General features: G+C 44.8%; 1 protein-coding gene across 7 annotated transcripts in view; it reads right to left on the bottom strand.

Moving 5' to 3' along the window:
- Nucleotides 1–4,711: 4,711 nt before the first annotated feature.
- Nucleotides 4,712–24,701, bottom strand: part of depdc5 (DEP domain containing 5, GATOR1 subcomplex subunit) — a 33,743-nt gene continuing 13,753 nt past the window's right edge. The window contains exons 21-43 of one of the 7 annotated variants that reach the window (XM_063013974.1): nucleotides 24,466–24,692; nucleotides 23,894–24,094; nucleotides 23,615–23,750; nucleotides 23,292–23,383; nucleotides 20,096–20,149; nucleotides 17,857–18,040; nucleotides 17,384–17,544; nucleotides 17,083–17,203; nucleotides 16,101–16,268; nucleotides 15,611–15,836; nucleotides 15,285–15,418; nucleotides 14,433–14,550; nucleotides 13,155–13,217; nucleotides 12,321–12,448; nucleotides 11,341–11,409; nucleotides 11,062–11,194; nucleotides 10,216–10,321; nucleotides 9,882–10,121; nucleotides 8,706–8,875; nucleotides 7,705–7,876; nucleotides 6,899–6,959; nucleotides 6,723–6,805; nucleotides 4,712–5,373 (exon numbers count right to left, since the gene is read on the bottom strand). In XM_063013974.1, coding sequence (XP_062870044.1) covers nucleotides 5,075–5,373; nucleotides 6,723–6,805; nucleotides 6,899–6,959; nucleotides 7,705–7,876; nucleotides 8,706–8,875; nucleotides 9,882–10,121; nucleotides 10,216–10,321; nucleotides 11,062–11,194; nucleotides 11,341–11,409; nucleotides 12,321–12,448; nucleotides 13,155–13,217; nucleotides 14,433–14,550; nucleotides 15,285–15,418; nucleotides 15,611–15,836; nucleotides 16,101–16,268; nucleotides 17,083–17,203; nucleotides 17,384–17,544; nucleotides 17,857–18,040; nucleotides 20,096–20,149; nucleotides 23,292–23,383; nucleotides 23,615–23,750; nucleotides 23,894–24,094; nucleotides 24,466–24,692 — 3,346 coding nt within the window. In that variant the 3' untranslated portion in view covers nucleotides 4,712–5,074. Of the gene's footprint in view, nucleotides 5,374–6,722; nucleotides 6,806–6,898; nucleotides 6,960–7,704; nucleotides 7,877–8,705; nucleotides 8,876–9,881; nucleotides 10,122–10,215; nucleotides 10,322–11,061; nucleotides 11,195–11,340; nucleotides 11,410–12,320; nucleotides 12,449–13,154; nucleotides 13,218–14,432; nucleotides 14,551–15,284; nucleotides 15,419–15,610; nucleotides 15,837–16,100; nucleotides 16,269–17,082; nucleotides 17,204–17,383; nucleotides 17,545–17,856; nucleotides 18,041–20,095; nucleotides 20,150–21,848; nucleotides 22,632–22,928; nucleotides 22,988–23,051; nucleotides 23,384–23,614; nucleotides 23,751–23,893; nucleotides 24,095–24,465; nucleotides 24,693–24,701 lie in introns of those variants that run through there. The other 6 variants (XM_063013976.1, XM_063013977.1, XR_010015242.1 and 3 more) reach the window with 6 other exon arrangements.

Here is a 24,701-nt window from a genome sequence, read left to right as displayed (position 1 = left end):
GAAACTCTGCTCAGAGGGGGCGGGGCTGCACGCGCGCTATTTAAAGGAGTGACGTCACTTTCTATAAATAGCACGCTCGCGGTGCAACGGTGCGCGTGCGCAGTTGGACATCGGAGCGATCGACGCCGCTACTGCTCTAGCGCATATGCGGATGCTGAGTGCGCATGCGTAGTAGTGAGTACGCATATATCCGAACAATCAATGCAACGATTTACTGCAGAACATGCAATATATGACCAAAAGTATGTGGACACCTGACCATCAGCTTGTTTGGCATAGTAACAATCACACTCTAGGGCAGATGGAACACCTTGGTCTGTCAAATATACAATTACAAGTGTAGAACAGCATAGAATGCCTTTATTCGTCATATATACATATAGACGTGTACAGTACTCTGTATGAAACTCTTTCTTTGCATATTCCAGCTCGTTTTTGAAAGAAGACGGGGTCAGCCATTGTACGGCACCCTTGTCGCTGAAAGGGTCGCTGCTCAAGGGCCCAACAGTGTCTGCATGGCAGAGCTGGGATTCAAACTCTCAACCTTTCAGTTGATAGCCCAAATAGGGTTGACAACTTTCAGAACTGGAAATAAGGAACACCCTGGGCTGGCAGGTTGGCAGAAGGGGGGGGGGGGGGGTATGGGGGGGGTGAGTAGGATGGCGGGTGTTTAGGGTTGCACCTATAAAAAATATAACGGGTCTTACACCGTCATAGGAACATTATTAAAATGTTTTATTTAGGCTGCTTAACATTTACTATTTTCATTCTTTATAATAATAAATCATAACCATATTTTAGGCAAAAACAACATGCATAAAGAACATCATGTACCATCTTTTTCTCAATAGTGCAAACAACATTTTTACATAATCCATATTCAGAGTCAGAGAGTCAGAGTCAGAGAGGTTTTATTGTCATTTCAGCTACATACAAGTACATATTGAAACGAAACAGCGTTCCTCTAGGATCACGGTGTAACACGGTACAAAAAGTGCAAGACAATACAAAACACTGTAAATACAACAATAAATACAAAAAATCCTATAATAAATAACTACAAAAGATATTCTTAATTATCCCTAATATAAACAAGTAATTAGAAGACAGGACTAAAGACAAGTGTTAGTACATGATGGTGAATAGATGGTACAATGATTCATGAGGTAGTGACATGTTGTACATTAGCAGCGTAAAAATTGGCAATGCCGATAAGGTGCCTAAAAAGTAAATAAGGTGCAAAAATACAAGTAAGGTGCAGAAATTACTTGTGCAGTTCCAGGAGGTGTGCAAAAAATGCAAGTAACATAGTCAATACAGTTCAGTGTGTGGCAGCAGAAAATTGAAATTGTTACAGTACTGAGTTTAGAAGTCTGATTGCCTGAGGGATAAAACTGTTACACAGTCTGGTTGTGTTGGTCCGGATGCTGCGGTATCGTCTCCCAGACGGGAGCAGAGTAAAAAGTCCATGTGATGGATGGGTTGGATCGTCTACAATGCTGAGAGCTTTGCGGATGCAGCGGGTGTTAAAAATGTCCGTGAGAGATGGAAGAGCGACCCCGATGATCTTTTCAGCTGTCCTCACTACTCGCTGGAGAGTCCTGCGGTCCGACGCAGTACAATTTCCGAACCAGACAGTGATGCAGCCGCTCAGGATGCTCTCGATTGTTCCTCTGTAGAACGTGGTGAGAATGGGGGGTGGCAGATGAGCTTTCCTCAGTCTTCTCAAAAAGTAGAGACGCTGCTGGGCTTTCTTGCTGATGGAACTGGTGTTGAGGGTCCAGGTGAGATTCTCCTCCAGATGAACACCGAGAAATTTGGTGCTCTTGACGATCTCAACAGATGAGCCGTCGATGTGCAGTGGGGAGTGGTCCCTTAGTGTCTTTCTAAAGTCAATGACCATCTCTTTGGTTTTATCCACGTTCAGAGACAGGTTGTTGACTTGGCACCAGTTCGTTAGATGTTGTATCTCCTCTCTGTACGCTGACTCATCGTTGTTGCTGATGAGTCCCACCACAGTTGTGTCGTCTGCAAACTTAACGATGGAATTCGAGCTGTGCATTGCTGTACAGTCGTGCGTAAGCAGAGTAAACAGCGGTGGACTGAGCACACAGCCTTGGGGAGCGCCGGTGCTCAGTGTGGTGGTGCTGGAGGTGTTCTTACCGATCCGGACGGACTGAGGTCTCTCAGTCAAGAAATCCAGGATCCAGTTGCAGAGAGAGGTGTTCAGGCCCAGCGTGCTCAGCTTTCCAATTAGATGCTGAGGAATGATGGTGTTGAATGCTGAGCTAAAGTCTATGAACAGCATCCTGACGTAAGTGTTCTTTCTGTCCAGGTGTGTAGAAGCCAGGTGAAGTGTAGTGGATATGGCGTCGTCCGTTGAGCGGTTAACACACTGCAGCCCTGGTTCTGGACTGCGTTGCTTAGGGGGGCAGTGAGAAAATGCCCACCCCAGCGCCCCCATAGCACCGGCCCTGCTTGTGTTACTTTAATTTCTAAGCCGGATTCGAACCTAGGGCGGAAAAACATGAGCGATGCGCTCTGCCCACTGCGCTACTCAAACAGCGGTATATTGAACAGGTTGTTATGCTGATATGCCTGCGCACACATGGCATTACTAAGACTAAAAGTGCAAATTATTTAAAATAATAACCAAAGGTTTTCTAATTACCACGGTTTCCTTCTGTTTCATACACATCGGCCTGTCTCAGTCTAATCTGCAGCATTTCTCTCCCATTGATAAAAATACGGAACAAATCAGGTCAATACGGAACGCGACGTTTAGTTTCCAAATGAGGAACGATTCCGTATTTTACGGGACGGTTGGCAACCCTAAGCCCAAAGCACTACCCACTAGGCTACCACTGTCCCATTGGTACAGTACAATTAAAAGCGTTATCCACATATCCCAGCTTGTTCAAAATGCTCAAAACGCAGGGTCATCCATTATACGATGCCCCTGGAGCCGTGGGGATTGAGGGCCCAACAGTGGCAACACTGATTCAAGAGCCAGGATTCAAGCGCACAACCTTCCCATTTACATCCCAAAGCTCCACCACGAAGCTATCACTGCCAAATCCCGTTCCAAAACTATGCCCGTTAATATCTGTCTGGCTTCCTTTTGCTACCCGCACACCCTCCACTCTCCTGGGAATGCTTCTCCTAATATTCTGGACTGCGTCTATGGGCATTTGAGCCAATTTGTTAGATCAGGCAATGATTGGCACACAGTGGAAAGCACTTAATGTTTTTAATACAGCATAACTGATTACATACACGTCTTAGCAAGAGATGTGGCTGAAACTAAATTAAATAATATGTCTATACATTTATAACCGTATAGCGATACTGGTTAAGTTATCAGAAATAAGTCACAATATTTATTATTGCAGGAGCTGATAAGCAATTCGGCTGATATTGGTGTTTAGAACAACTTGCCTTTAAATGCTAACACAACCCCACTGGATTGTGGAGACAGAGATCCACTTCACAGCCTGGATTCCAGAACATCCTGAAAGATTCAGTTACACTATATTGCCGAAAGTATTCACTCACCCATCCAAATCATTACATTCAGGTGTTCCAATCACTTCCATGGCCACAGGTGTATAAAACCGAGCACCTCGGCATGCAGACTGCTTCTACAGACATTAGTGAGAGAACAGGTCGCTCTCAGGAGCTCATTGAATTCCAGCGTGGTACCGTGATGCCACCTGTGCAACAAGTCCAGAAATGAAATTTCCTCACTACTAAATATTCCACAGTCGACTGTCAGTGCTATAATAACAAAGTGAAAGCGATTGGGAACGACAGCAACTCAGCCATGAAGTGTTTCCACGTAAAATGACAGGGCGGGTCAGCGGATGCTGAGGAACATAGTGCGCAGAGGTCACCAACTTTTTGCAGAGTCGATCACTACAGACCTCCAAACTTCATGTGGCCTTCAGATTAGCTGAAGAACAGTGTGTAGAGCTTCATGGAACGGGTTTCCATGGTCGAGCAGCTGCATCCAAGCCTCACATCACCAACCGCAATGCAAAGCGTCGGATGCAGTGGTGTAAAGCACGCCGCCACTGGACTCTAGAGCAGTTCTCTGGAGTGACGAATCACGCTTCTCCGTCTGGCGATCCGATGGACGAGTCTGGGTTCGGCGGTTGCCAGGAGAACGGTACCTGTCTGACTGCATTGTGCCGAGTGTAAAGTGTGGTGGAGGGGGGGATTATGGTGTGGGGGTGTTTTTCAGGAGTCGGGCTCGGCCCCTTAGTTCCAGTGAAAGGAACTCTTAATGCTTCAGCACACCAAGAGATTTTGGACAATTTCATGCTCCCGACTTTGTGGGAACAGTTTCGGGATCGCCCCTTTCTGCATGACTGTGCATGACTGACCTCAACCCGATAGAACACCTTTGGGATGAATTAGAGCGAAGACTGCGAGCCAGGCCTCGAAGAATGGTCACAAATTCCCATAAACACACTCCTAAACCTTGTGGAAAGCCTTCCCAGAAGAGTTGAAGCTGTTACAGCTGCAAAGGGTGGCGACATCATATGGATTAAGGCGCTATGGATTAAGAATGGGAGTCACTCAGGTTCATATGAGTGTGAAGGCAGACGAGCGAATACTTTTGGCGATAGTGTATGTTTAAAAGCCAGAAGAATGCCCTCCATAGCATAACAGAAGTGGAGACCATGTGCATGAATGAGAGAGAGGCATATGCAGTTATTTATTTATTTATTTTATTTATACAGCTTGTTTTGGCACTGTGTGAAAGCACCAATCAGAATTCACCTGCTAATCACTGCCAATTCTTGCATGTTTGATCTGATTCAGTGTTGTTTACTCTTTCTGTGGAGTAAAACCTGCACAGTGCACCAGTTCATAGTAGAATTTATTTCACCTACAGACACTGCAGGTACAGTCAGATCAACACACAGCAGCTCAGAGTTGAACCCGGGATCCTGGAGCTGTAAGGCATGAACACTACTTACTGTACCACTGTGCCACTGTACCATGTATACAGTGGGTTCTAGTGAACAGTTCTACAGCGCTGAACAGCCCTGACGGCACAGCGTCTGCCTCAGGGGGCGCTAGAGTTCATTCTCTCCACACAGCTCTCCCAGAAGGCCACCAGTCGGTTGCCCTTGTTGCCGCAGAAGTCGGTGAAGTCGCGCAGGAGTCGCTCGGCTAGTCTCTCATCGCCCAGCACGCCGGTGCGCCACGCTTTGGTCAGCATGGCGTTGTAGGCCCAGTAGTAGCCCACGCGCTCCTCGGAGCCGAACAGACTCTGGCTGGCCGAGGAGGCCGAATTGCGGCGGCGCCGCTGCTGACCGCTGTTGTACTTCCTCTTAGAGAACGGTAACTGCATGAATATCGTACCTGGATACACAGAGCAAATACATGAGAGAGAGAAAAACACTCACTCACTGTCTTAACCGCTGATCCAATCAGGGTCACGGGGGGTGCTGGAGCCTATCCCAGCTTTTCAATGGGCGCAAGGCACACAGTAACACCCTGGACGGGGCGCCAGTCCATCACAGGGCACACACACACACACACACACACACCCATTCACCTATAGGGCAATTCAGTGTCTCCAATTAACCTGACTGCATGTTTTTGTACTGTGGGAGGAGGAAACCCACACACACTGGGAGAACATGCAAACTCAGAAAGAAAAAAAAACAGAAAGGACCTGGACCGCTCCACCTGGGACCTTCTAGCTGTGAGGCGAGCCACATTGTGCCCATTCAATTAAAATATGTCAGCATTTATATGGCTGTGCACTGATGTTAATCAAGGAAGCGTCAGTCGATGTTCCGGTTCATCCCAGAGCAGTTCGATGGGGGTCGGGGCTCTGTGCAAGACACTGGAGTTATACACTGATCAGCCATAACATTAAAACCACCTCCTTGTTTCTACACTCACTGTCCATGTTATCAGCTCCACTTACCATATAGGAGCACTTTGTAGTTCTACAATTACTGACTGTAGACTGTTTCTCTGCATGCTTTGTTATTCTTCTTTCATGCTGTTCTTCAATGGTCAGGACCCCCACAGGACCACCACAGAGCAGGTATTATTTAGGTGGTGGATCATTCTCAGCACTGCAGTGACACTGACATGGTGGTGGTGTGTTAGTGTGTGTTGTGCTGGTATGAGTGGATCAGACACAGCAGCGCTGCTGGAGTTTTTAAACATCTCACTTGTCACTGCTGGACTGAGAATAGTCCACCAACCAAAAATATCCAGCCGACAGCGCCCCGTGGGCAGCGTCCTGTGACCACTGATGAAGGTCTAGAAGATGAACGATCGTCTCTGACTTTACATCTACAAGGTGGACCAACTAGGTACGAGCGTCTAATAGAGTGGACAGTGAGTGGACACGGTGTTTAAAAACTCCAGCAGCGCTGCTGTGTCTGATCCACTCACACCAGCACAACACACACTAACACACCACCACCATGTCAGTGTCACTGCAGTGCTGAGAATCATCCAGCACCTAAATAATACCTGCTCTGTGGTGGTCCTGTGGGGGTCCTGACCATTGAAGAACAGGGTGATGGACTACAGTCAGTAATTGTAGAACTACAAAGTGCTTCTATATGGTAAGTGGAGCTGATAAAATGGACAGTGAGTGTAGAAACAAGGAGGTGGTTTTAATGTTATGGCTGATCGGTGTATATTATAAATATATATATATTATCGTTTGGGTTTTTTCGGTGTACCTGTGACGTGGATGTACTGAGGCTTGTTCTCAGCAGGGAAGTTGAAGGTTGATGTAGAAAACTTATCCTGCACAAATCCAAACCTGAAAAAGGTAAAAGAACGTTACTACTGGGGTACAGCAGATTCCTAAACATATAATAATGTTGGTGGGGGGGGGGGGGGTAAGTGAGGGTACCTGTACAGAATCGCCTCCTGGAAGAGCTGCATCCGGTCCCAGTACGTCTCGGGTTCAAACCCTGGCGGAAACACACAGCATGGTCTGAGACTACACTCACTGGCCAGTTTATTAGGAACAGCCAGCTTCTATATACTTCTATATACACGTACCATATAGATGCAAATTGCCGGCAGACAATTACTGACTGTACTGTACTGTACTGACCCCACAGGGCCCAACACTGACCAGGCTAATTTGGGTGACAAACCATTCTCACTAAACAGATTATTTATTAATTAATTTATTCAATGTCTGTTTTACCACCGCTTTATCCTGGTCAGGGTCGCAGTGGGTCTGATCCATTGGGTAAAAGGTAGGAAAACACCCCGGACAGGTCGACAGTCCATCACAGTACACAAACACATACACAATTTCCAGTAGGTCCAATTAACCTGATTGCACGTCTTTGGACTGTGGGAGAAAACCCACGCAGACCTAGGGAGAACGTGCAAACTTTACACAGAAAGGCCGGGGAATCGATTTAACAACACTGGTCATGGGACAGTGTTAGCCTAGTGGGTAGAGCAACCCTGCCATGCAGCCACTGTTAACCCTCTCAGCTCCAGGGGCGCCGTACAATGTATATCTATATACCGTATGACAAATAAAGGCATTCTATGACAGACATAGACATAGCCAATCATGTCTGTGTAGACGCCCGGTTGGCTAATAGCTCCCAAAGTTTCAGCAGAGATGGGCATTGAAGTGTAACATGCCTGTGCCACCCGAGCACCCTACAGCATGATGCTAAAAAGAATACTCACCATCAAACAGGTTGTCGCTGCCGTCTCTGAGCAGGTACTGGATGTTCAGCGGGATGAAGAGCTGAGCGCGCAGCGGGTCGCCGTACAGGCACGAGGGCAGAGCGAACGGTACCTCCAGCACGGGCACCAACAGGAATCCACATGATGCCGCCTTCCTGTGCCAGCCTTGCACCTGCGGGTTTACAGGAACACATTTTATAGGGAGCTATGGCTGTGTACACAATCACAAAGGCATTCTGGAACGATTCAGAAACCATAACGCCACTATTTCCCAATTTAGTCATTTCCAATTCCCCACTGTGAATCTGCGTCTGATAAAGGAGAGATGGATCACCACAATGGGTTCACAAACTGAGCTGTACTGTGTACAAATAGCCACATTAAGGTCCATGTGACCCCCACCCCACCCCCCCCCCCCCACAAACTCATGCAGGCACCCAGACCAGTCCTGGAAATCTGGAAGGGGGAACCCTGTCTGACCTTCCCTCCCTTAATCAGTTTATTATGAATCTGTGGCTGCTTGCACAACCCCACTCTGATCAAGGAGAGCTGGATCACCACAATCTGTCCAATGTGCAGCCGCTTCTTTTCCCCTGCCAGTCTTGGGTTCACAAACTGTATTGTGTACAAATAGCCACATTACGGTCCATGTGACCAACCCCACCCCTCCAAACTCGTGCAGGCACCCAGACCAGTCCTGGGGATCTTATATCGCAATGGGAACAGACCCCGTCCGACTTTACCTCCCTCAAACATGGCCCGGGCAGGTCGGTGGCTCTGCTTCACCACCTGAGCACCATTTATTTCCTTTGGAATATTAATTGGATGATTAATAATGAGATTTGATCAAAAGCTCCGGCACTAAGCAACAATTCCATTACAAAATGAGCCAAACGTGACGCTTCTATAATGTTATTATTTTTAAATGACAAGATTGTTTATAAATGCTTGTTTTTTTTTATCTCTGTCTCATGGATTTCTATGTTCAGACCATCACCGACCATCTCGAACAGCACCGCCGCCGTCACGGCCATCCAGTGCAGCTTGATCTCGAAGGCGGCGTTGGGTGAAAAGTTGCCGTGGTAATAACAGCTGCACCATTCGGTGCGATCGCTGCGGTTGTTAATGTCCACGTCCAGCGTGACCGTCTTCTGCTCGGGTACCGTAGCGCCTGCAAAACAAGAGAGAGAAACAAACGCGTCCGAAAAAAAATGACGTTACAGTGGCCATTTAGAACAGCCAGTGTACATTACATGGTCAAAAGTGAGTGGACAGATGACCATGAGCTTGTAGGACATCCTGGACATTTTGTACCAGAGCTTTACATACAACATGTGGACAAAAGTATTGGGACACACCTTTCAATTTTGGAATTTATGAATTTCAAGCACAACAATTGCAAACAGGCATAATAAATCAATCATATAAAGTAAATTATAGGCAATTTAGGGAAGGCCCTTTTCTGACCTCAGCCCCACTCAACAGCTCCTATTTATTAATGCATTTTCTTCCTTTTTCTCCCTATTTAGCGTAGTCAATTCATCTTCCGCTGCTGTGGATCCCTGATTGCGTTGGAGGAGGGTATATTGCTGCTCACGTGCCCTCCGACGTGTGCGCAGTCCTAGCAGACCCCTTCTTCATGCGCCTCTATCCGCTAACCAGGGTCCTTGCACAGCGTTTGAAGACCCCACCCACACAGTCCAGTCATTCCACCCAGCAGACACAGTGGCAGAGACTGCAGCCAATTTTGCCCACTAGATGGCGCCCAGCCGACCGGTAACCGAGCCGAGATTCGAACCAGGGTGTTCAGAATCTCGGCGCTGGTGTGCTAGCAGAATATCTGGTGCGTTATTCTGGTGTGTCCAATACGGCATTTTGTGTACACTGCCTGGTCTTAGTGGTTTTTGGGGTAGGTCGGCATTTTTTCTGCAATAATGGGTTTCGCTTTGTATAATTTATTATTCTGGCGTGTGTTCCATTCGTTTTGCTATTTGTCCTTGATATATGAGTTTATTACAGGTTTGGGATCTGGTACTTTGGATTTGGAATCATCTGTAGGGTGATTACATCATAAATAAATGTATATAGCAGATGGTTGTACCTAATAAAGTGCTTGATAAGTGTAGACTTGAGTAACACCCCCAACACCCCCCAGAGTGTAGAGTAACAATGCGTACCTAGCAAAGCAGCAGCCTGGCTGCGCCCCCCGAAGCTGCGGCTGAACGAGCTGTGCCGGCTGGCGTACGAGGCGGGTCGGCTGGGCAGCCACGGCAGCAGGAAGGTGGGCAGATCGCAGGAGCGCCGCTCCTCCAGCGTGAACGCCACCTCGAACCACTTCCTCTGGAAGAGCGTGAAATCCTCCAGGGCCGCTGAGAAGGTACTGGCGCCACCTGCTGGTAGTGCAGAAGGTCCAGGACCTGCAGAATCGAGTGAGCGTCAGTGAAGCTAGGATAAACACAGAGGTGGTGGTGTACTGCGCCACCCGGTGGATGCCATGCGGCTCTGACTTACCTCTCTCTGTGTCCTTGTCCACGATCCTGTAGAAGTAGAAGCCGTAGACGAAGGTGCGCATGGCCTCACCGGAGGCGTGAGCTATCAGACCGTCATCCAGCATTTTCTACAGGATCACACACACACACACACACACACCGATGTGTTAGTTAAACTGCCTTTTTGTGTAAAGATTGCATAGAAAGACACACACAGACATATTAGTAAAACACACACAGATGTGTTAGTAAAATACACATTTACCAAAGACACATACAGATGTGTTAGTACAAAACACACACACACATACAGATGTGTTAGTACAAAACACACACACACATACAGATGTGTTAGTACAAAACACACACACATACAGATGTGTTAGTACAAAACACACACACAGACATAATAGTAAAGTAAACACACACACGGATGTTTTAGTACAAAACACACACACAGATGTTTTAGTACAAAACACACACACAGATGTTTTAGTACAAAACACACACAGATGTTTTAGTACAAAACACACACGCACACACACATACAGATGTGTTATTACAAAACACACACACATATTAGCACAAAACACACATTCATCAAACACACACACACACAGATGTTAGTACAAAACACACGTGTACACACACACACACACACACACACACACACACACACACATTAGTACACACATTTACCAAAGACACACACATACAGATGTGTGTGTGACGGACTGGCAACATATCTGGGGTGTCTCCTGCCTTTCGCCCGATGAATCTGACCCACCGCAACCCTGACCAGGATAAAGCGGTGCTAAAAAACAGACCATGAATGCACTGGAACGCATTTTGGAACACCATCACATACCTGCATGATCTCCACGGCGATGCCCTGCGCGGCCACGTTTTCCACCGTGTTCACCAGCCAGTGAACCACCTCAGCGCTGATGAAGCAGTTCGGCGGCAGACCCTTCTGCTCGGGTAGCAGCTGCACCCCCGTCCTGTACAAACAACAACAATAGAAAAGGAATAATTCTGAATAATTTTAGGGCGTGTCCGCATACTTTTGGCCATGTAGTGTGGAACTGGAAGTACACTTTTCTCCCTTATGTCATGTGCTGGTTGTTTGGTGTGTATAGGTTCTTACGTGGGGTGTTTGATGGCCTCCAGGATCTCCAGCAGGGTGGAGGAGGACGACAGGCCGCCCTGCTGAGCCCTGAGAGAGAGAAATGACCGGACAGTCACAATGAATAGGAGACGCTGCACATTCTCAGTGGACAACAGGATACCTCATTTTATAATAGCAGAGGTTTAAACTTGTCTAATTCTTCCTTCAGCAGACATAGAGAGGTGCCACTTGCCTGTAGTTCTACAATTACTGACTGTAGTCCATCCATTTCACACTGTTCTTCAATGGTCAGGACCCCCACAGGACCACCACAGAGCAGGTATTATTTAGGTGGTGGATGATTCTCAGCACTGCAGTGACACTGACATGGTAGTGGTGTGTTAGTGTGTGTTGTGCTGGTATGAGTGGATCAGACACAGCAGTGCTGCTGGAGGTTTTAAATACCATGTCCACTCACTGTCCACTCTATTAGACACTCCTACCTAGTCGGTCCACCTTGTAGATGTAAAGTCAGAGACGATCGCTTATCTATTGCTGCTGTTTGAGTCGGTCATCTTCTAGACCTTCATCAGTGGTCACAAGACGCTGCCCACGGGGCGCTGTTGGCTGGATATTTTTGGTTGGTGGACTATTCTCAGTCCAGCAGTGACAGTGAGGTGTTTAAAAACTCCAGCAGCGCTGCTGTGTCTGATCCACTCATACCAGCACAACACACACTAACACACCACCACCATGTCAGTATCACTGCTGTGCTGAGAATGATCCACCAACTAAATAATACCTGCTCTGTGGTGGTCCTGTGGGGGTCCTGACCATTGAAGAACAGCATGAAAGGGAGCTAACAAAGCATGCAGAGAAACAGATGGACTACAGTCAGTAATTGTAGAACTACAAAGTGCTTCTATATGGTAAGTGGAGCTGATAAAATGGACAGTGAGTGTAGAAACAAGGAGGTGGTTTTAATGTTCTGGCTGATCAGTGTATATACTGTATGTTACCCTGATTCAGCTCCGCTGGCAGCCTCTCCGGTAGCGGCGCCGCTCATCATCCTCTCGTTCGATTGGCTTCCTACTTTGTCCGTTAATCCGGAATCGGCAGGATTGGCACCATGTGGCTCAGCTGGCATCTTCGGGAACCAATCAGAGAGTTAGCTACGGCTTCACAGCGCCAGGGTTCGAATCTTAACGACGGACACGACTGAGTCTGATTTCATGCAAAGAAACTCACGATGACTTCTACACATGCATGGAAACGGAATGCTCCAAAAAAGTACATGAGGGGGAAACGGGGGTGCAATTCGGGTCCGTTTGAAAACCTACTGCCTCCCTGAGGGGAGAGCTAGGTTTTCAGACAGACCATGCATAGCTAAAAGTATGTGGACACCCTACTTAAGTAGTGTGTTGTGGCATAGATGATACGCTTCTGGAAACTTTGAGGCGACAATCTGAGGAGGAACCGTCCTGTTCCAGCATTAAGGTGTGGTCCTTAAACACGTGGCCAGGTGTCCACATACTTTTGGCTATACAGTGTATACTAAATAACAAAAATAAAAGTTGTTTGAATACTCGTTTTGCCACACCATGCATGTCCTAAACGTACACATTCTGAATTGAATCGTTATCTTTAATACTAGGAACAATTAAATATAAAAAAAAATTCAACATTTCTAAGCCTCAGCAAGTTTTGGGGGAAAGAAATAAGGGATGCAAAACCAGATTAAAACCAGATCAGACAGCGGCGTGTTAGGACTAAAGGGAAACAAAAGATGGCATGTGAAAGGAATCGTGCTTCTACAGGGCAGACCGAAGGAGGGACGGGGGGGAGATACTGACCTGAGAGTGAGACAAGAAGGAGGAGCGAGGGCTACGAATAAAATCCAACATGAACGCAGCGTCCTGTCAGCATTCAGGGAATAGAAACACCAAACAGAGAGAGAGAGAGTAAGAGAGAGAGAGAGAGAGAGAGAGAGAGAGAGAGAGAGAAGAACCCAGGAGGATGATTTGCTTGTGAATGCTGAGACTGAGACCCGCACAGCTTTCGTTAAGACCTTCTGTGTTCCACAATCACACCGCGACCGTCCGAACGTCAATAAAACCTACGACGTTCCTCGTGTTCTGACCGTGGTCACTCAGTCAGGACGTGTTTTAACATAGTCCGTTCATCCCGCCCTAGCAGGCAATTGAATAATATTGAGTGCACGGGTCAAAAAGTGTTCCGCTAAGGGCTGCGTGTGGGTCGGAGCAGCAATATACCCATTTCAACTGCAATCAGGGACCCCCAGCAGACTGCACTAGCGTGCTATCCCTGCACCACCCGAGCACCAAAGTAAACCGTGAACTGTAAATAATCAATAGATAAAACAAATAAATAAACTCTAAATCAAGACGGAAGCAGTCAGGTGGATCTAAGCAGGTTGAAGACAGTGCAGGTCTGTGTCCTTTAGGATCGTAGATAAAAGTTATTAGAGGAGAATAAGAGGTGTTTACAAAGAAAAAACCATCACAGACACTTAAATTATTCAGAAAACGAAAGACACGAGTCGGGACCCGAGCACCGAACACGAGACATGCTGTTTGTATTACGCTGAACTGATTGAGCTAGTAAACGATCAAAATATTGATTTGGAAAAACAATTATCAGCCCTACAAACAAAGAAAAAGAAATTACGAGCTTTGTACTCGGATCAGTTACACTACATGATCAAAAATATGTGGACACCACTCTTAATTTACTATGTTTAGATGTATTAAATAACACATGTGCTTTCAACTTGAACCCTTTGGTGTCAAGGTGATCCAGTGACCTGCAGCGAGCCCTGACCTCAACCCCACTAAGCAGCTCTGGAATGAAGCAGAACACCAACATCAGCGCCCAGTCATACAGATTGACACGGGCACAAATTCCCACAGACGTACCTCCAAGTCTTGTGAGAAGCTTACTCAGAAGAGCGGCTGTTGTTCACATAGACGTCACCCTGTTTTAATACCTTTAGTTTTTGAAATGGGACGTCCAACAAGCTCATGATCGGGTGTCCAAATACTTTTGGTCATACCAATTAATGACAAAATATGAAAAGAAAATCAAAATCTTGATGTTTGAGGCGTTCTCACCTTTCTGGGGCTGTCTACATAGGTAGTTGCCATGGCAATGGAGGCAACAGCATCACTGATGGGCGCGGTCGCTTTTGTCGCTGCGTGCTGAACTCCAGCCTGGTGCTCCTCGAGAGTCCTGCCGAATAAGAGGAAAAATGTGGTTTTAAAGTGCTTATAATATAATATAATTAACAAAATAAAAATCTATATAATTAATAAAATAAAAAAATAAAAAATAAAAAAATATATATATAATAAAATATAATAAAACAAAATAAAAATACAATATAATATAACAATATAATATAATACAATATAATATAAATATAATATAATAAATATAAATAAATATAATATAATATAATATAATAATAAATATAATTATAATATAATAATAAATATAATTATATAATAAAATATAACTAATACAATATAATATAATAAATATAATATAATAAATATAATATAATATAATTAAAATAATATAATATAATAAAAATAATATAATTAATATAATATAATATAATTAATATAATATAATAAATATAATATAATAAATATAATATAATATAATATAATATAATATAATATAATATAATATAATATATAAAATAAAATAATACAATAAAAAGATGCTAGGGTGGCACAGCTATGGTTCCAGGGTAGCAACACCCAGAGGTGAGGGTGGGGGTATTGAATGAGGTCCCGCAATGGATTGGCGTCCTGTCGAATCTGATCGTGTGCTAGCCTGCAGCCCTCTTTAGCCGCTGAGATGTTATTCAACCAGCAGGGGTCACCAGAGTGCAAAAAGAACTGAGCATATCCAAACAGGAACACGGCAAAGACAACTAGGAACTGAGTGGGACGTACTTTTGGGTCTGATCCAGTTCCAGCAGAGTGGAGAGAGCTGAAGCACCCTTTTTGCCCAGTGGAGGCGCTATAGGCTCAGGGTTGTAGGGGGACAGGGGAGCAGGGACCTGGAGACCCTTAATTGCAGCTCCTTTCTGTAAAAAATAATCACAGTAGTAACATTAATAACAAAGCGACTAACAGTACTGTGACATAATACAGTCTAAGCAATTGAGGGTTAAGGGCCTGGCAGTGGTGGGGTTGCTGGTTCAAGTTGCCACCATTGGGCCCCTGAGCAACGCTCGAATGCTGGCACCGTATTCCATCACATTCGCCCGCTAACTCACCCGGACGATCCGATCGGATCGATGCCGCCGGCGGATTCTGTTCAGCCCCTCCAGGAAGCGGATGAAGCCGTCAAGCAGGGCCCAGTCCCCGGGCCCCGACCCCGAAATCACACCGGGTCCCTCTCCATACACGTCCCAGTGGCCCTCGCCGTCCGCCACCCGCCTGGCGCCACCGGCTGGAAGCAACAGGAAGCGGGTACGCCAGAACTTCAGCGAGTCGATCAGGCTGCGGAGTCGGACAGGTAATATTTAGTGTAATTTGATCTTGTCTTTATAATTTGGGCTATTTTTTATTTTATAACCAAAATTTAGATTTTACGCTGTATAATAATTTAATGTATAATTTTTATAATCATTTTTGTAAAAAATGTTTACAAAATGACCCGAATCGATCAATTTAACTTGGTGGTAAAAGATCCACTGCCCGTCAACCCTCCGTTCATTTACACAATCAAATCTGACTCAGATTTCAGTCTGAATGTTCGAGCACCTGAAGTCCTCGGATCCGGCCGAGCAGATGTACTGATCCAGGTAGTTCCACTTATACTCCTCCAGCCGCTCGTGGCTAAACTCCACCCAGCACGGCACGAAATGGCTGTCTGGGTGAGGTGGGCAGAGGCTGTAGCTGTACTGGATCTGCGTCGATTCGTACGGATACCTACCACACACACACACAGGCATACAGTCAGATTTTCTATGGTGTCTAAGTGTGTGTGTGTGTGTGTGTGTGTGTGTGTGTGTGTGTGATATCCACACCTTTGTTTAGCTGAGAAACTTTAATTACTTTTAATGTGTTTTTTTTTATTTCACTTCATTTTTACCACTGCTTTATCCTGGTCAGGGTCGTGGTGGGTCCGGTTTCCTTGCAAACACAGGACCCTAGGGCAGGAATACATCCCGGACAGCACACCAATCAATCGTCCTTTCTCCTTAGATGCTTTGGTTATATCTGAGTAACTAATAACTTTATAGTGTTCCATTCTCAGCGGTGCTATCGGCCAGCCAGGTGTCTACACAGTCATGATTGGTGGGTGGCCGAAGCCCTGCGATAAATTAAAGCCCTGACCAAGGGATTCCTGCCTTGCGACCAGTTTTTCCTGGTTCAGATTAGTTCTAGCCTAGCAATTAAGGTATTGGACGAGTAATCAGAAGGTTGTCGGTTCAAGACCCATTACTGCAAGGCCCTTAATCCTTAATCGCTTAGATTGTGTAGTGTCACAGTTGTAAGTCGCTTTGGATAAAAGCCTGGAGCTAATTTAAGTGTGAATGGTAAAACCGGACCTGCTGCAATCTTGACCAGGATAAAGTGGTTGATGAAAACAAAATGAATAAATATTTAAACATTTTGAAAATATTCTATTTCTGGACTTTTTCTCTCAATCTAGTCATTTGTAACAGATGAACAGAAGCGCTGTAGTTCAGTTGTGAGTCTGTCATGTGGAATCATTTATGAGTAAAAGTCTGACACTCACTTGGGTAGGTAGCGAGTAACTGTGATGATCTTATCTTTCAGGCAGACTTTGTGGAAGGTTCGACCCATACTGAGCCAGTACTGACTCTCCTCTTCCTCCGCCTTCCTCCGAGACAACAGTCCTGAGAAAGAGACACACAGACAAAAGTAAATAATCAATCAACGAATCTAAATATCAAACAGTTCTGATTGGATCTACATAATGTGACCAGCTTCACCATCAAGCACTGAATAAAAACAAGACGAAAACAAATGAAACGACTGATGTAGAGATGTTGTAGAGTGAGGTGCGTTCCGTTTACCGCGGGAATAAAGCGGGCTGCTGCTGAGGGGCGGGGCCACAGCGGGCGGAGCCTTCCTGGTGTTGGGCTGAACGATGATCTGGTAGCCCTGCATCAGCCTCTGACAGATAAACTCCTCGAACACGCGTGGTGCACTGATCACCGGAGCTTCATCATCACGCCTGGAACCAACACGAATAAACAACAGCCAATCAGAACGCAAGTAACTCCAGTGTCCTGCACTGAGCCCTGACCTCAGCCCCACTCAGCAGCTCTGGAATGAACCGGAACATCCACTGAGAATGGAATGGAAGTGTGTTGCTATGTGGTTGCTATGGAGTTCCAGGTAGTTGATAGGGTGTTGCTCAGTGCACGCTGTGGTATCCCTGGTAGTTGCTATGGTGGCCTGCTAAACGAGTGGGTGCTGCACACCAAAATGGGCCTCGGGAACCTGGGATCAATGCTAAAGTGTGTGTGTGTGTGTGTGTGTGTACCGCTCCAGGTCAGTGTGAGGCAGCAGGTCGTAGCAGCCCTCTGTGTAGTCGTTCTGCAGGGTCTGACGTTCGGGGAAGTAATCGGTGGTGAGCGGGAGGCACGCCGGCGTGGTCAGAGACTTCCAGTCCACGCCCACCGTACAACAGAACGCCGGCACTGTTGGTGGGGGAGAGAGCTGCAGAGCTTCATGGGCACACACACACACACACATACACACGCACACACACGAACGCGCACATACACACACACCACCCCAAGCAGAGCATGTACAAAATTCCCACATTCACACGTAGCGCCAAATGGGAGGGTAGGTAAAATTGGGAACGGGAGAATGAGAAGAGAGGGAGGCAGGGAACAGAAAATACGTCCACGCAGACACAGACAACATAAAAAAGACAAAAAGAAGAATAAAAGAAAAATAAAAAACAAGGAGGAGAAAGAGAGGGAGAGAGGGGAGAGAGGGAGAAGAGGACGAGAGTTACTGTTATTCTCTTCATTGTGGTGATGATGCAGCAGTTTGTGATGCTAGTCGAGAACGTGCTTAATTAATCATGCACTGTGAGATTAGAGTAAAATCTGTGAATTAACCACAAAAACAGGGTGGATCATATAAACAGGTACCGTATTTTCCAGACTATAAGTTGAGCCAAAGTATAGAGCGGTCATATAGAACGCAAATGCCATTTTTAGTGCTCGATCTTCAATCTTTATGTTGCTTTGCAGCATGGAGCTATTTCTAACATCATACAACTGCCGAAAAAGGTTGCTAAATGTTTTTATTATTATCGGTAGTACTAGAAAAGTCAATTTCCAAAATAAAAAATATACATATATACAGCCATTGCATATTCGGGCCATTTGCAGCCCCTTACCAATTTTTAAACGGCTCGCAAGGTATTTTAGAAATTAAATTAAAGTTGTTACGACTCTGGGTGGCGCTATCACATAAAACAAATCTAAAACTCTCCTCGTCGGGGGGAAAGAAGACGGGGAGAGTTTTAGATTTGTTTTATGCGATAGCGCCACCCAAGTTCAAACAGTTCAAGCAGTTTTTTAAAAACTTGCTTAATAGCAGATATATGCGCAAGTCACGGCACCTCCGTAAGTAAAAACAACTTCTCGTTTAGCCTTATAGTCTGGAAATTACGGGAAACTCCACAAATATACTAAAACACGTGAAATATACCGAGATTTACAGCGATAAACAGGCGAGCCCGAAACCATCCATGCAGAACATGCGTGTAATTACAGTAAACAATCTGATAGCACCAGGTAGCATCGTGATTAAAATTCCATGAATGTAAGATAAATAGATATTTGGAAGATAAAAGAGTTTTAAAACCAGAGTTTAATAAATAAATAAATAAATAATGCTCAAAATGTAAACAGAAGAGCCCAACAGGAGGGTACAGGGGGAAACAGAAGAACAGTTACTAAATAAAACAAGTGGAGGTGTCCCAAACACTATCATATGACTGGTTAGTGTTCTTACTAGATGTCTTCATAGTGATTTGTTTATATTTACACAATTTAAAGCAATACTGCAGTGTACTATATACTTATCATTTTGTTAAGCAATTGCTGTGGTATCACAGGTGGTTGCCAGGGTGTTGCTAGATGGTTGCAACAGTATTACTGTATTAGTGGAACAGTTTTATTCTCAAAAATACATAAACAATTATAATTGTTATTTAAATGTATATAAATTCTAATAAGAACACTTCTCATGAACACAAGAGTTTAGGACACAGAGATCATCAGAGGCTGACATTTACTCATCAGTCATTCACCCCCAAAACTGCAAAAAACCACCTGAAGTTCCTGAAAAGATCCTGAAGTTCCTTAAAGAAGCAAAACATCTAAAACCTTCTGAGCAGAAACAAAGAAATGTAGCTCCTCATAAACACCAAAATCAAAAGAGACCGTCGGCGATCACAGGTGAGAGGAAAAGCCAATAATCCACCACCGGAGCAGATCACACCTGATTTATACTAATATACTGTACATTAATAAATGAACATGTGAGGAGAAACTATTTAATCACTCATAATGAAGTATACTCATATATTCATTCCTACTGAATAATACAGTATATTTACATCCAACAGATTCATTCTTACAATAAAACAAACTATATTTATATCCAATATGGCAAAAAACAACAAAACTGTATAATTAGGAGGGGTGTCCACATATAGTGTGTGTTCATGAATGGCTGTGTGGGAGATTTGGACTCACTTGGATCTGGACTGCTGGAGTACTCATTAAAAGAGGCACTGTTGCCAGGTGTACCTGCAAAAACATCAGTATGGTAAACACCTCACACGTTTACAATGACTGTGTGTGTGTGTGTGTGTGTGTGTGTGTGTGTGTGTGTGTGGAAAAGGCATATGAATTCCTGATATGACATGAATGAATTCCTGTAGATGTGATGTGCCTGTACCTGTAGATGACCAGTAGATGTAGATATGATGTGCCTGTAGATGTAGATATGATGTACCTGTACCTGTAGATATGATGTACCTGTAGATGTAGATATGATGTACCTGTACCTGTAGATATGATGTACCTGTAGATGTAGATATGATGTACCTGTAGATGTGATGTGCCTGTAGATGTAGATATGATGTACCTGTAGATGTGATGTGATGTACCTGTACCTGTAGATATGATGTACCTGTACCTGTAGATATGATGTACCTGTAGATGTGATGTGCCTGTAGATGTGATGTGATGTACCTGTACCTGTAGATATGATGTACCTGTACCTGTAGATGTAGATATGATGTACCTGTAGATGTAGATATGATGTACCTGTAGATGTAGATATGATGTACCTGTACCTGTAGATGTAGATATGATGTACCTGTAGATATGATGTACCTGTAGATATGATGTGCCTGTAGATGTATATGTGATGTACCTGTAGTTGTAGATGTGATGTACCTGTACCTGTAGATATGATGTACCTGTACCTGTAGATGTAGATATGATGTACCTGTAGATGTAGATATGATGTACCTGTACCTGTAGATGTAGATATGATGTACCTGTAGATGTGATGTGCCTGTAGATGTATATGTGATGTACCTGTACCTGTAGATGTGATGTGCCTGTAGATGTGATGTAGATGTGATGTACCTGTAGATGTAGATATGATGTACCTGTAGATGTGATGTGCCTGTAGATGTATATGTGATGTACCTGTACCTGTAGATGTGATGTGCCTGTAGATGTGATGTATATGTGATGTACCTGTACATGTAGATATGATGTACCTGTAGATGTGATGTACCTGTAGCTGTGATGTGCCTGTAGCTGTGATGTGCCTGTAGATGTATATGTGATGCACCTATACCTGTAGATATGATGTACCTGTAGATGTACTGTGCCTGTAGATGTAGATATGATGTACCTGTAGATGTGATGTACCTGTAGATGTAGATATGATGTACCTGTAGATGCACCTGTAGATGTGATATACCAGTAGATGTACCTGTAGATGCATATGTGATGCACCTGTACACGTGGATGTAGATGAGATGTACCTGTCCATGTAGCTGTACCTATAGATGTACCTGTAGAAATAGATGTGTTTGTACCTTTAAATGTGATGTACCTGTAGATGTACCTGTAGATGCATATGTGATGTACCTGTAGATGTGGATGTAGACGTGATGTACCTGTAGATGTAGATGTGATGTACCTGTAGATGTAGATATGATGTACCTGTAGATGTACTGTGCCTGTAGATGTAGATATGATGTACCTGTAGATGTGATGTGCCTGTAGATGTATATGTGATGCACCTATACCTGTAGATATGATGTACCTGTAGATGTACTGTGCCTGTAGATGTAGATATGATGTACCTGTAGATGTGATGTACCTGTAGATGTAGATATGATGTACCTGTAGATGTACTGTGCCTGTAGATGTAGATATGATGTACCTGTAGATGTGATGTACCTGTAGATGTAGATATGATGTACCTGTAGATGTGATGTACCTGTAGATGTAGATATGATGTACCTGTAGATGTGATGTACCTGTAGATGTAGATATTATGTACCTGTAGATGTACCTGTAGATGTAGATATGATGTACCTGTAGATGCACCTGTAGATGTGATATACCAGTAGATGTACCTGTAGATGCATATGTGATGCACCTGTACACGTGGATGTAGATGAGATGTACCTGTCCATGTAGCTGTACCTATAGATGTACCTGTAGATATAGATGTGTTTGTACCTTTAAATGTGATGTACCTGTAGATGTACCTGTAGATGCATATGTGATGTACCTGTAGATGTGGATGTAGACGTGATGTACCTGTAGATGTAGATGTGATGTACCTGTAGATGTAGATGTGATGTACCTGTAGATGTAGATATGATGTACCTGTAGATGTACTGTGCCTGTAGATGTAGATATGATGTACCTGTAGATGTGATGTGCCTGTAGATGTATATGTGATGCACCTATACCTGTAGATATGATGTACCTGTAGATGTACTGTGCCTGTAGATGTAGATATGATGTACCTGTAGATGTGATGTACCTGTAGATGTAGATATTATGTACCTGTAGATGTAGATATGATGTACCTGTAGATGCACCTGTAGATGTGATATACCAGTAGATGTACCTGTAGATGCATATGTGATGCACCTGTACACGTGGATGTAGATGAGATGTACCTGTCCATGTAGCTGTACCTATAGATGTACCTGTAGATATAGATGTGTTTGTACCTTTAAATGTGATGTACCTGTAGATGTACCTGTAGATGCATATGTGATGTACCTGTAGATGTGGATGTAGATGTGATGTACCTGTAGATGTAGATGTGAAGTACCTGTAGATGTAGATGTGATGTACCTGTAGATGTAAATATGATGTACCTGTAGATATGATGTACCTGTAGATGTAGATATGATGTACCTGTAGATGTAGATATGATGTACCTGTAGATATGATGTACCTGTAGATGTAGATATGATGTACCTGTAGATATGATGTACCTGTAGATGTAGATATGATGTACCTGTAGATGTAGATATGATGTACCTGTAGATGTGATGTACCTGTAGATGTAGATATTATGTACCTGTAGATGTGATGTACCTGTAGATGTAGATATGATGTACCTGTAGATGCACCTGTAGATGTGATATACCAGTAGATGTACCTGTAGATGCATATGTGATGTACCTGTAGATGCATATGTGATGCACCTGTACACGTGGATGTAGATGAGATGTACCTGTCCATGTAGCTGTACCTATAGATGTACCTGTAGATATAGATGTGTTTGTACCTTTAAATGTGATGTACCTGTAGATGTACCTGTAGATGCATATGTGATGTACCTGTAGATGTGGATGTAGACGTGATGTACCTGTAGATGTACCTGCAGATGTAAATGTACCTGTGCTACTGCTGCTGGCTGGACTGCCAGACAGTTCATCGTGTCCCCCAGTGATGAACAATCCATTCTCTGCTGTCTGATAAACCATTCGCCTACAAAACACACACAAGCTTTAAACCTTTAATTTATTTATTTATTTATTTACTCATAAAGCTAAAATACAAAATCCACAAACTTTGGCGCTATCACAGCAGTCAACGATTCTCTTCTCAAACTTTCAGTCTCACCACCTTGTGTGTGCTTATTATTAAGCTTTACGAAATGTCCCAACTTTTCTGGAAATGACACTCATACATCTAAACCCAAACCTGAGCCCGTCTGACCTGCCCATGGCCTCGTGATAGGCCAGTTCCAGCAGCTCGGCCGAGGTGTAAACCGGCTCCCGCTGCTCGCTGCCCTGCAGCTCGGCCATGTTCTGCCTCGTCTGATGGTGGATCTGGATCGCCTCTCCGGACGGACCTGAAAGAAACCGACCAATTAATGAAGCCCTACAGATATGTATAAAAATAACTCATTACCATGACGGGTACCCCTAGATGTACACATACACATGTGCACAGTGAGTGTGTGTGTGTGTGTGTGTGTGTGTGTGGTGCACCCACCGACGGGGAAAGTGTGCATCCAGCGGCGGCGGTTGGACGTGAGCTTCATGGGCATGCGTGACGGCGCGAAAGGGTTGATGAGGGCTCTCTGAGGCGTGTATCCGCCCGGACGGATGTGCAGAGTGGACTCGGCGCTGCCCACAGTGAAGCGGCCCGGGGCGCTCGAGTCTCTCTGAGACTCCACCAGTTTCTCCAGCAGCTCTGATACACACACACACACACACACACACACACACACACACACACACACATATAACTGATGATCAATCTCAAGCCTTATCCTGCAGCTACAGTACATGATTCGGCCTGCATAGAATACCCTGGTCAGGGTCATGGTGAGCCCACTTCCACCAGAATGCAGGGCAAGGCAGGGTGCCAGTCCATCACAGGAAGCCTGCCGGTTGATAGCACCACTGAGATTCAAACCCATAATGCACTGCTGCATGACCAAAGTGCCTCATCAGTCATTATGACATGAATTTTTGTTGCCAGATCCATTGTTTTCCCTCTCAAAGGCACATAAACAGGAAATGAACTTGTACACGAACGCCCTATTGCCCAGCGTGGAGTACCTCTGGTGCAGCTGGTGTAGCCGAGCGAGCTGCTGACTTCGTACTGGGGTGGGTGGCGAGGGATCAGCAGGATGTTTGAGATGTGGCTCAGGCTGTCGTCGGACGCCAGGCTGCGCTGCTCCTCGGCGGCGGCTAGAGGGCGGAGAGGAGGAGAGCAGCCGCTGATTCCGCTGGCCTCGACCGAGCTCCAGCTCTTCCTGTTGTTCGCTTCTCTGTCTCTGCCTGACCTGAGGGGA

This window comes from Trichomycterus rosablanca, chromosome 18, assembly GCF_030014385.1.
Source record: "Trichomycterus rosablanca isolate fTriRos1 chromosome 18, fTriRos1.hap1, whole genome shotgun sequence".
NCBI classification, from domain to species: Eukaryota; Metazoa; Chordata; class Actinopteri; order Siluriformes; family Trichomycteridae; genus Trichomycterus; species Trichomycterus rosablanca.
The sequence above is the reverse complement of the archived record's forward strand: the minus strand, read 5'-3'. Positions and strand labels throughout refer to the sequence as shown.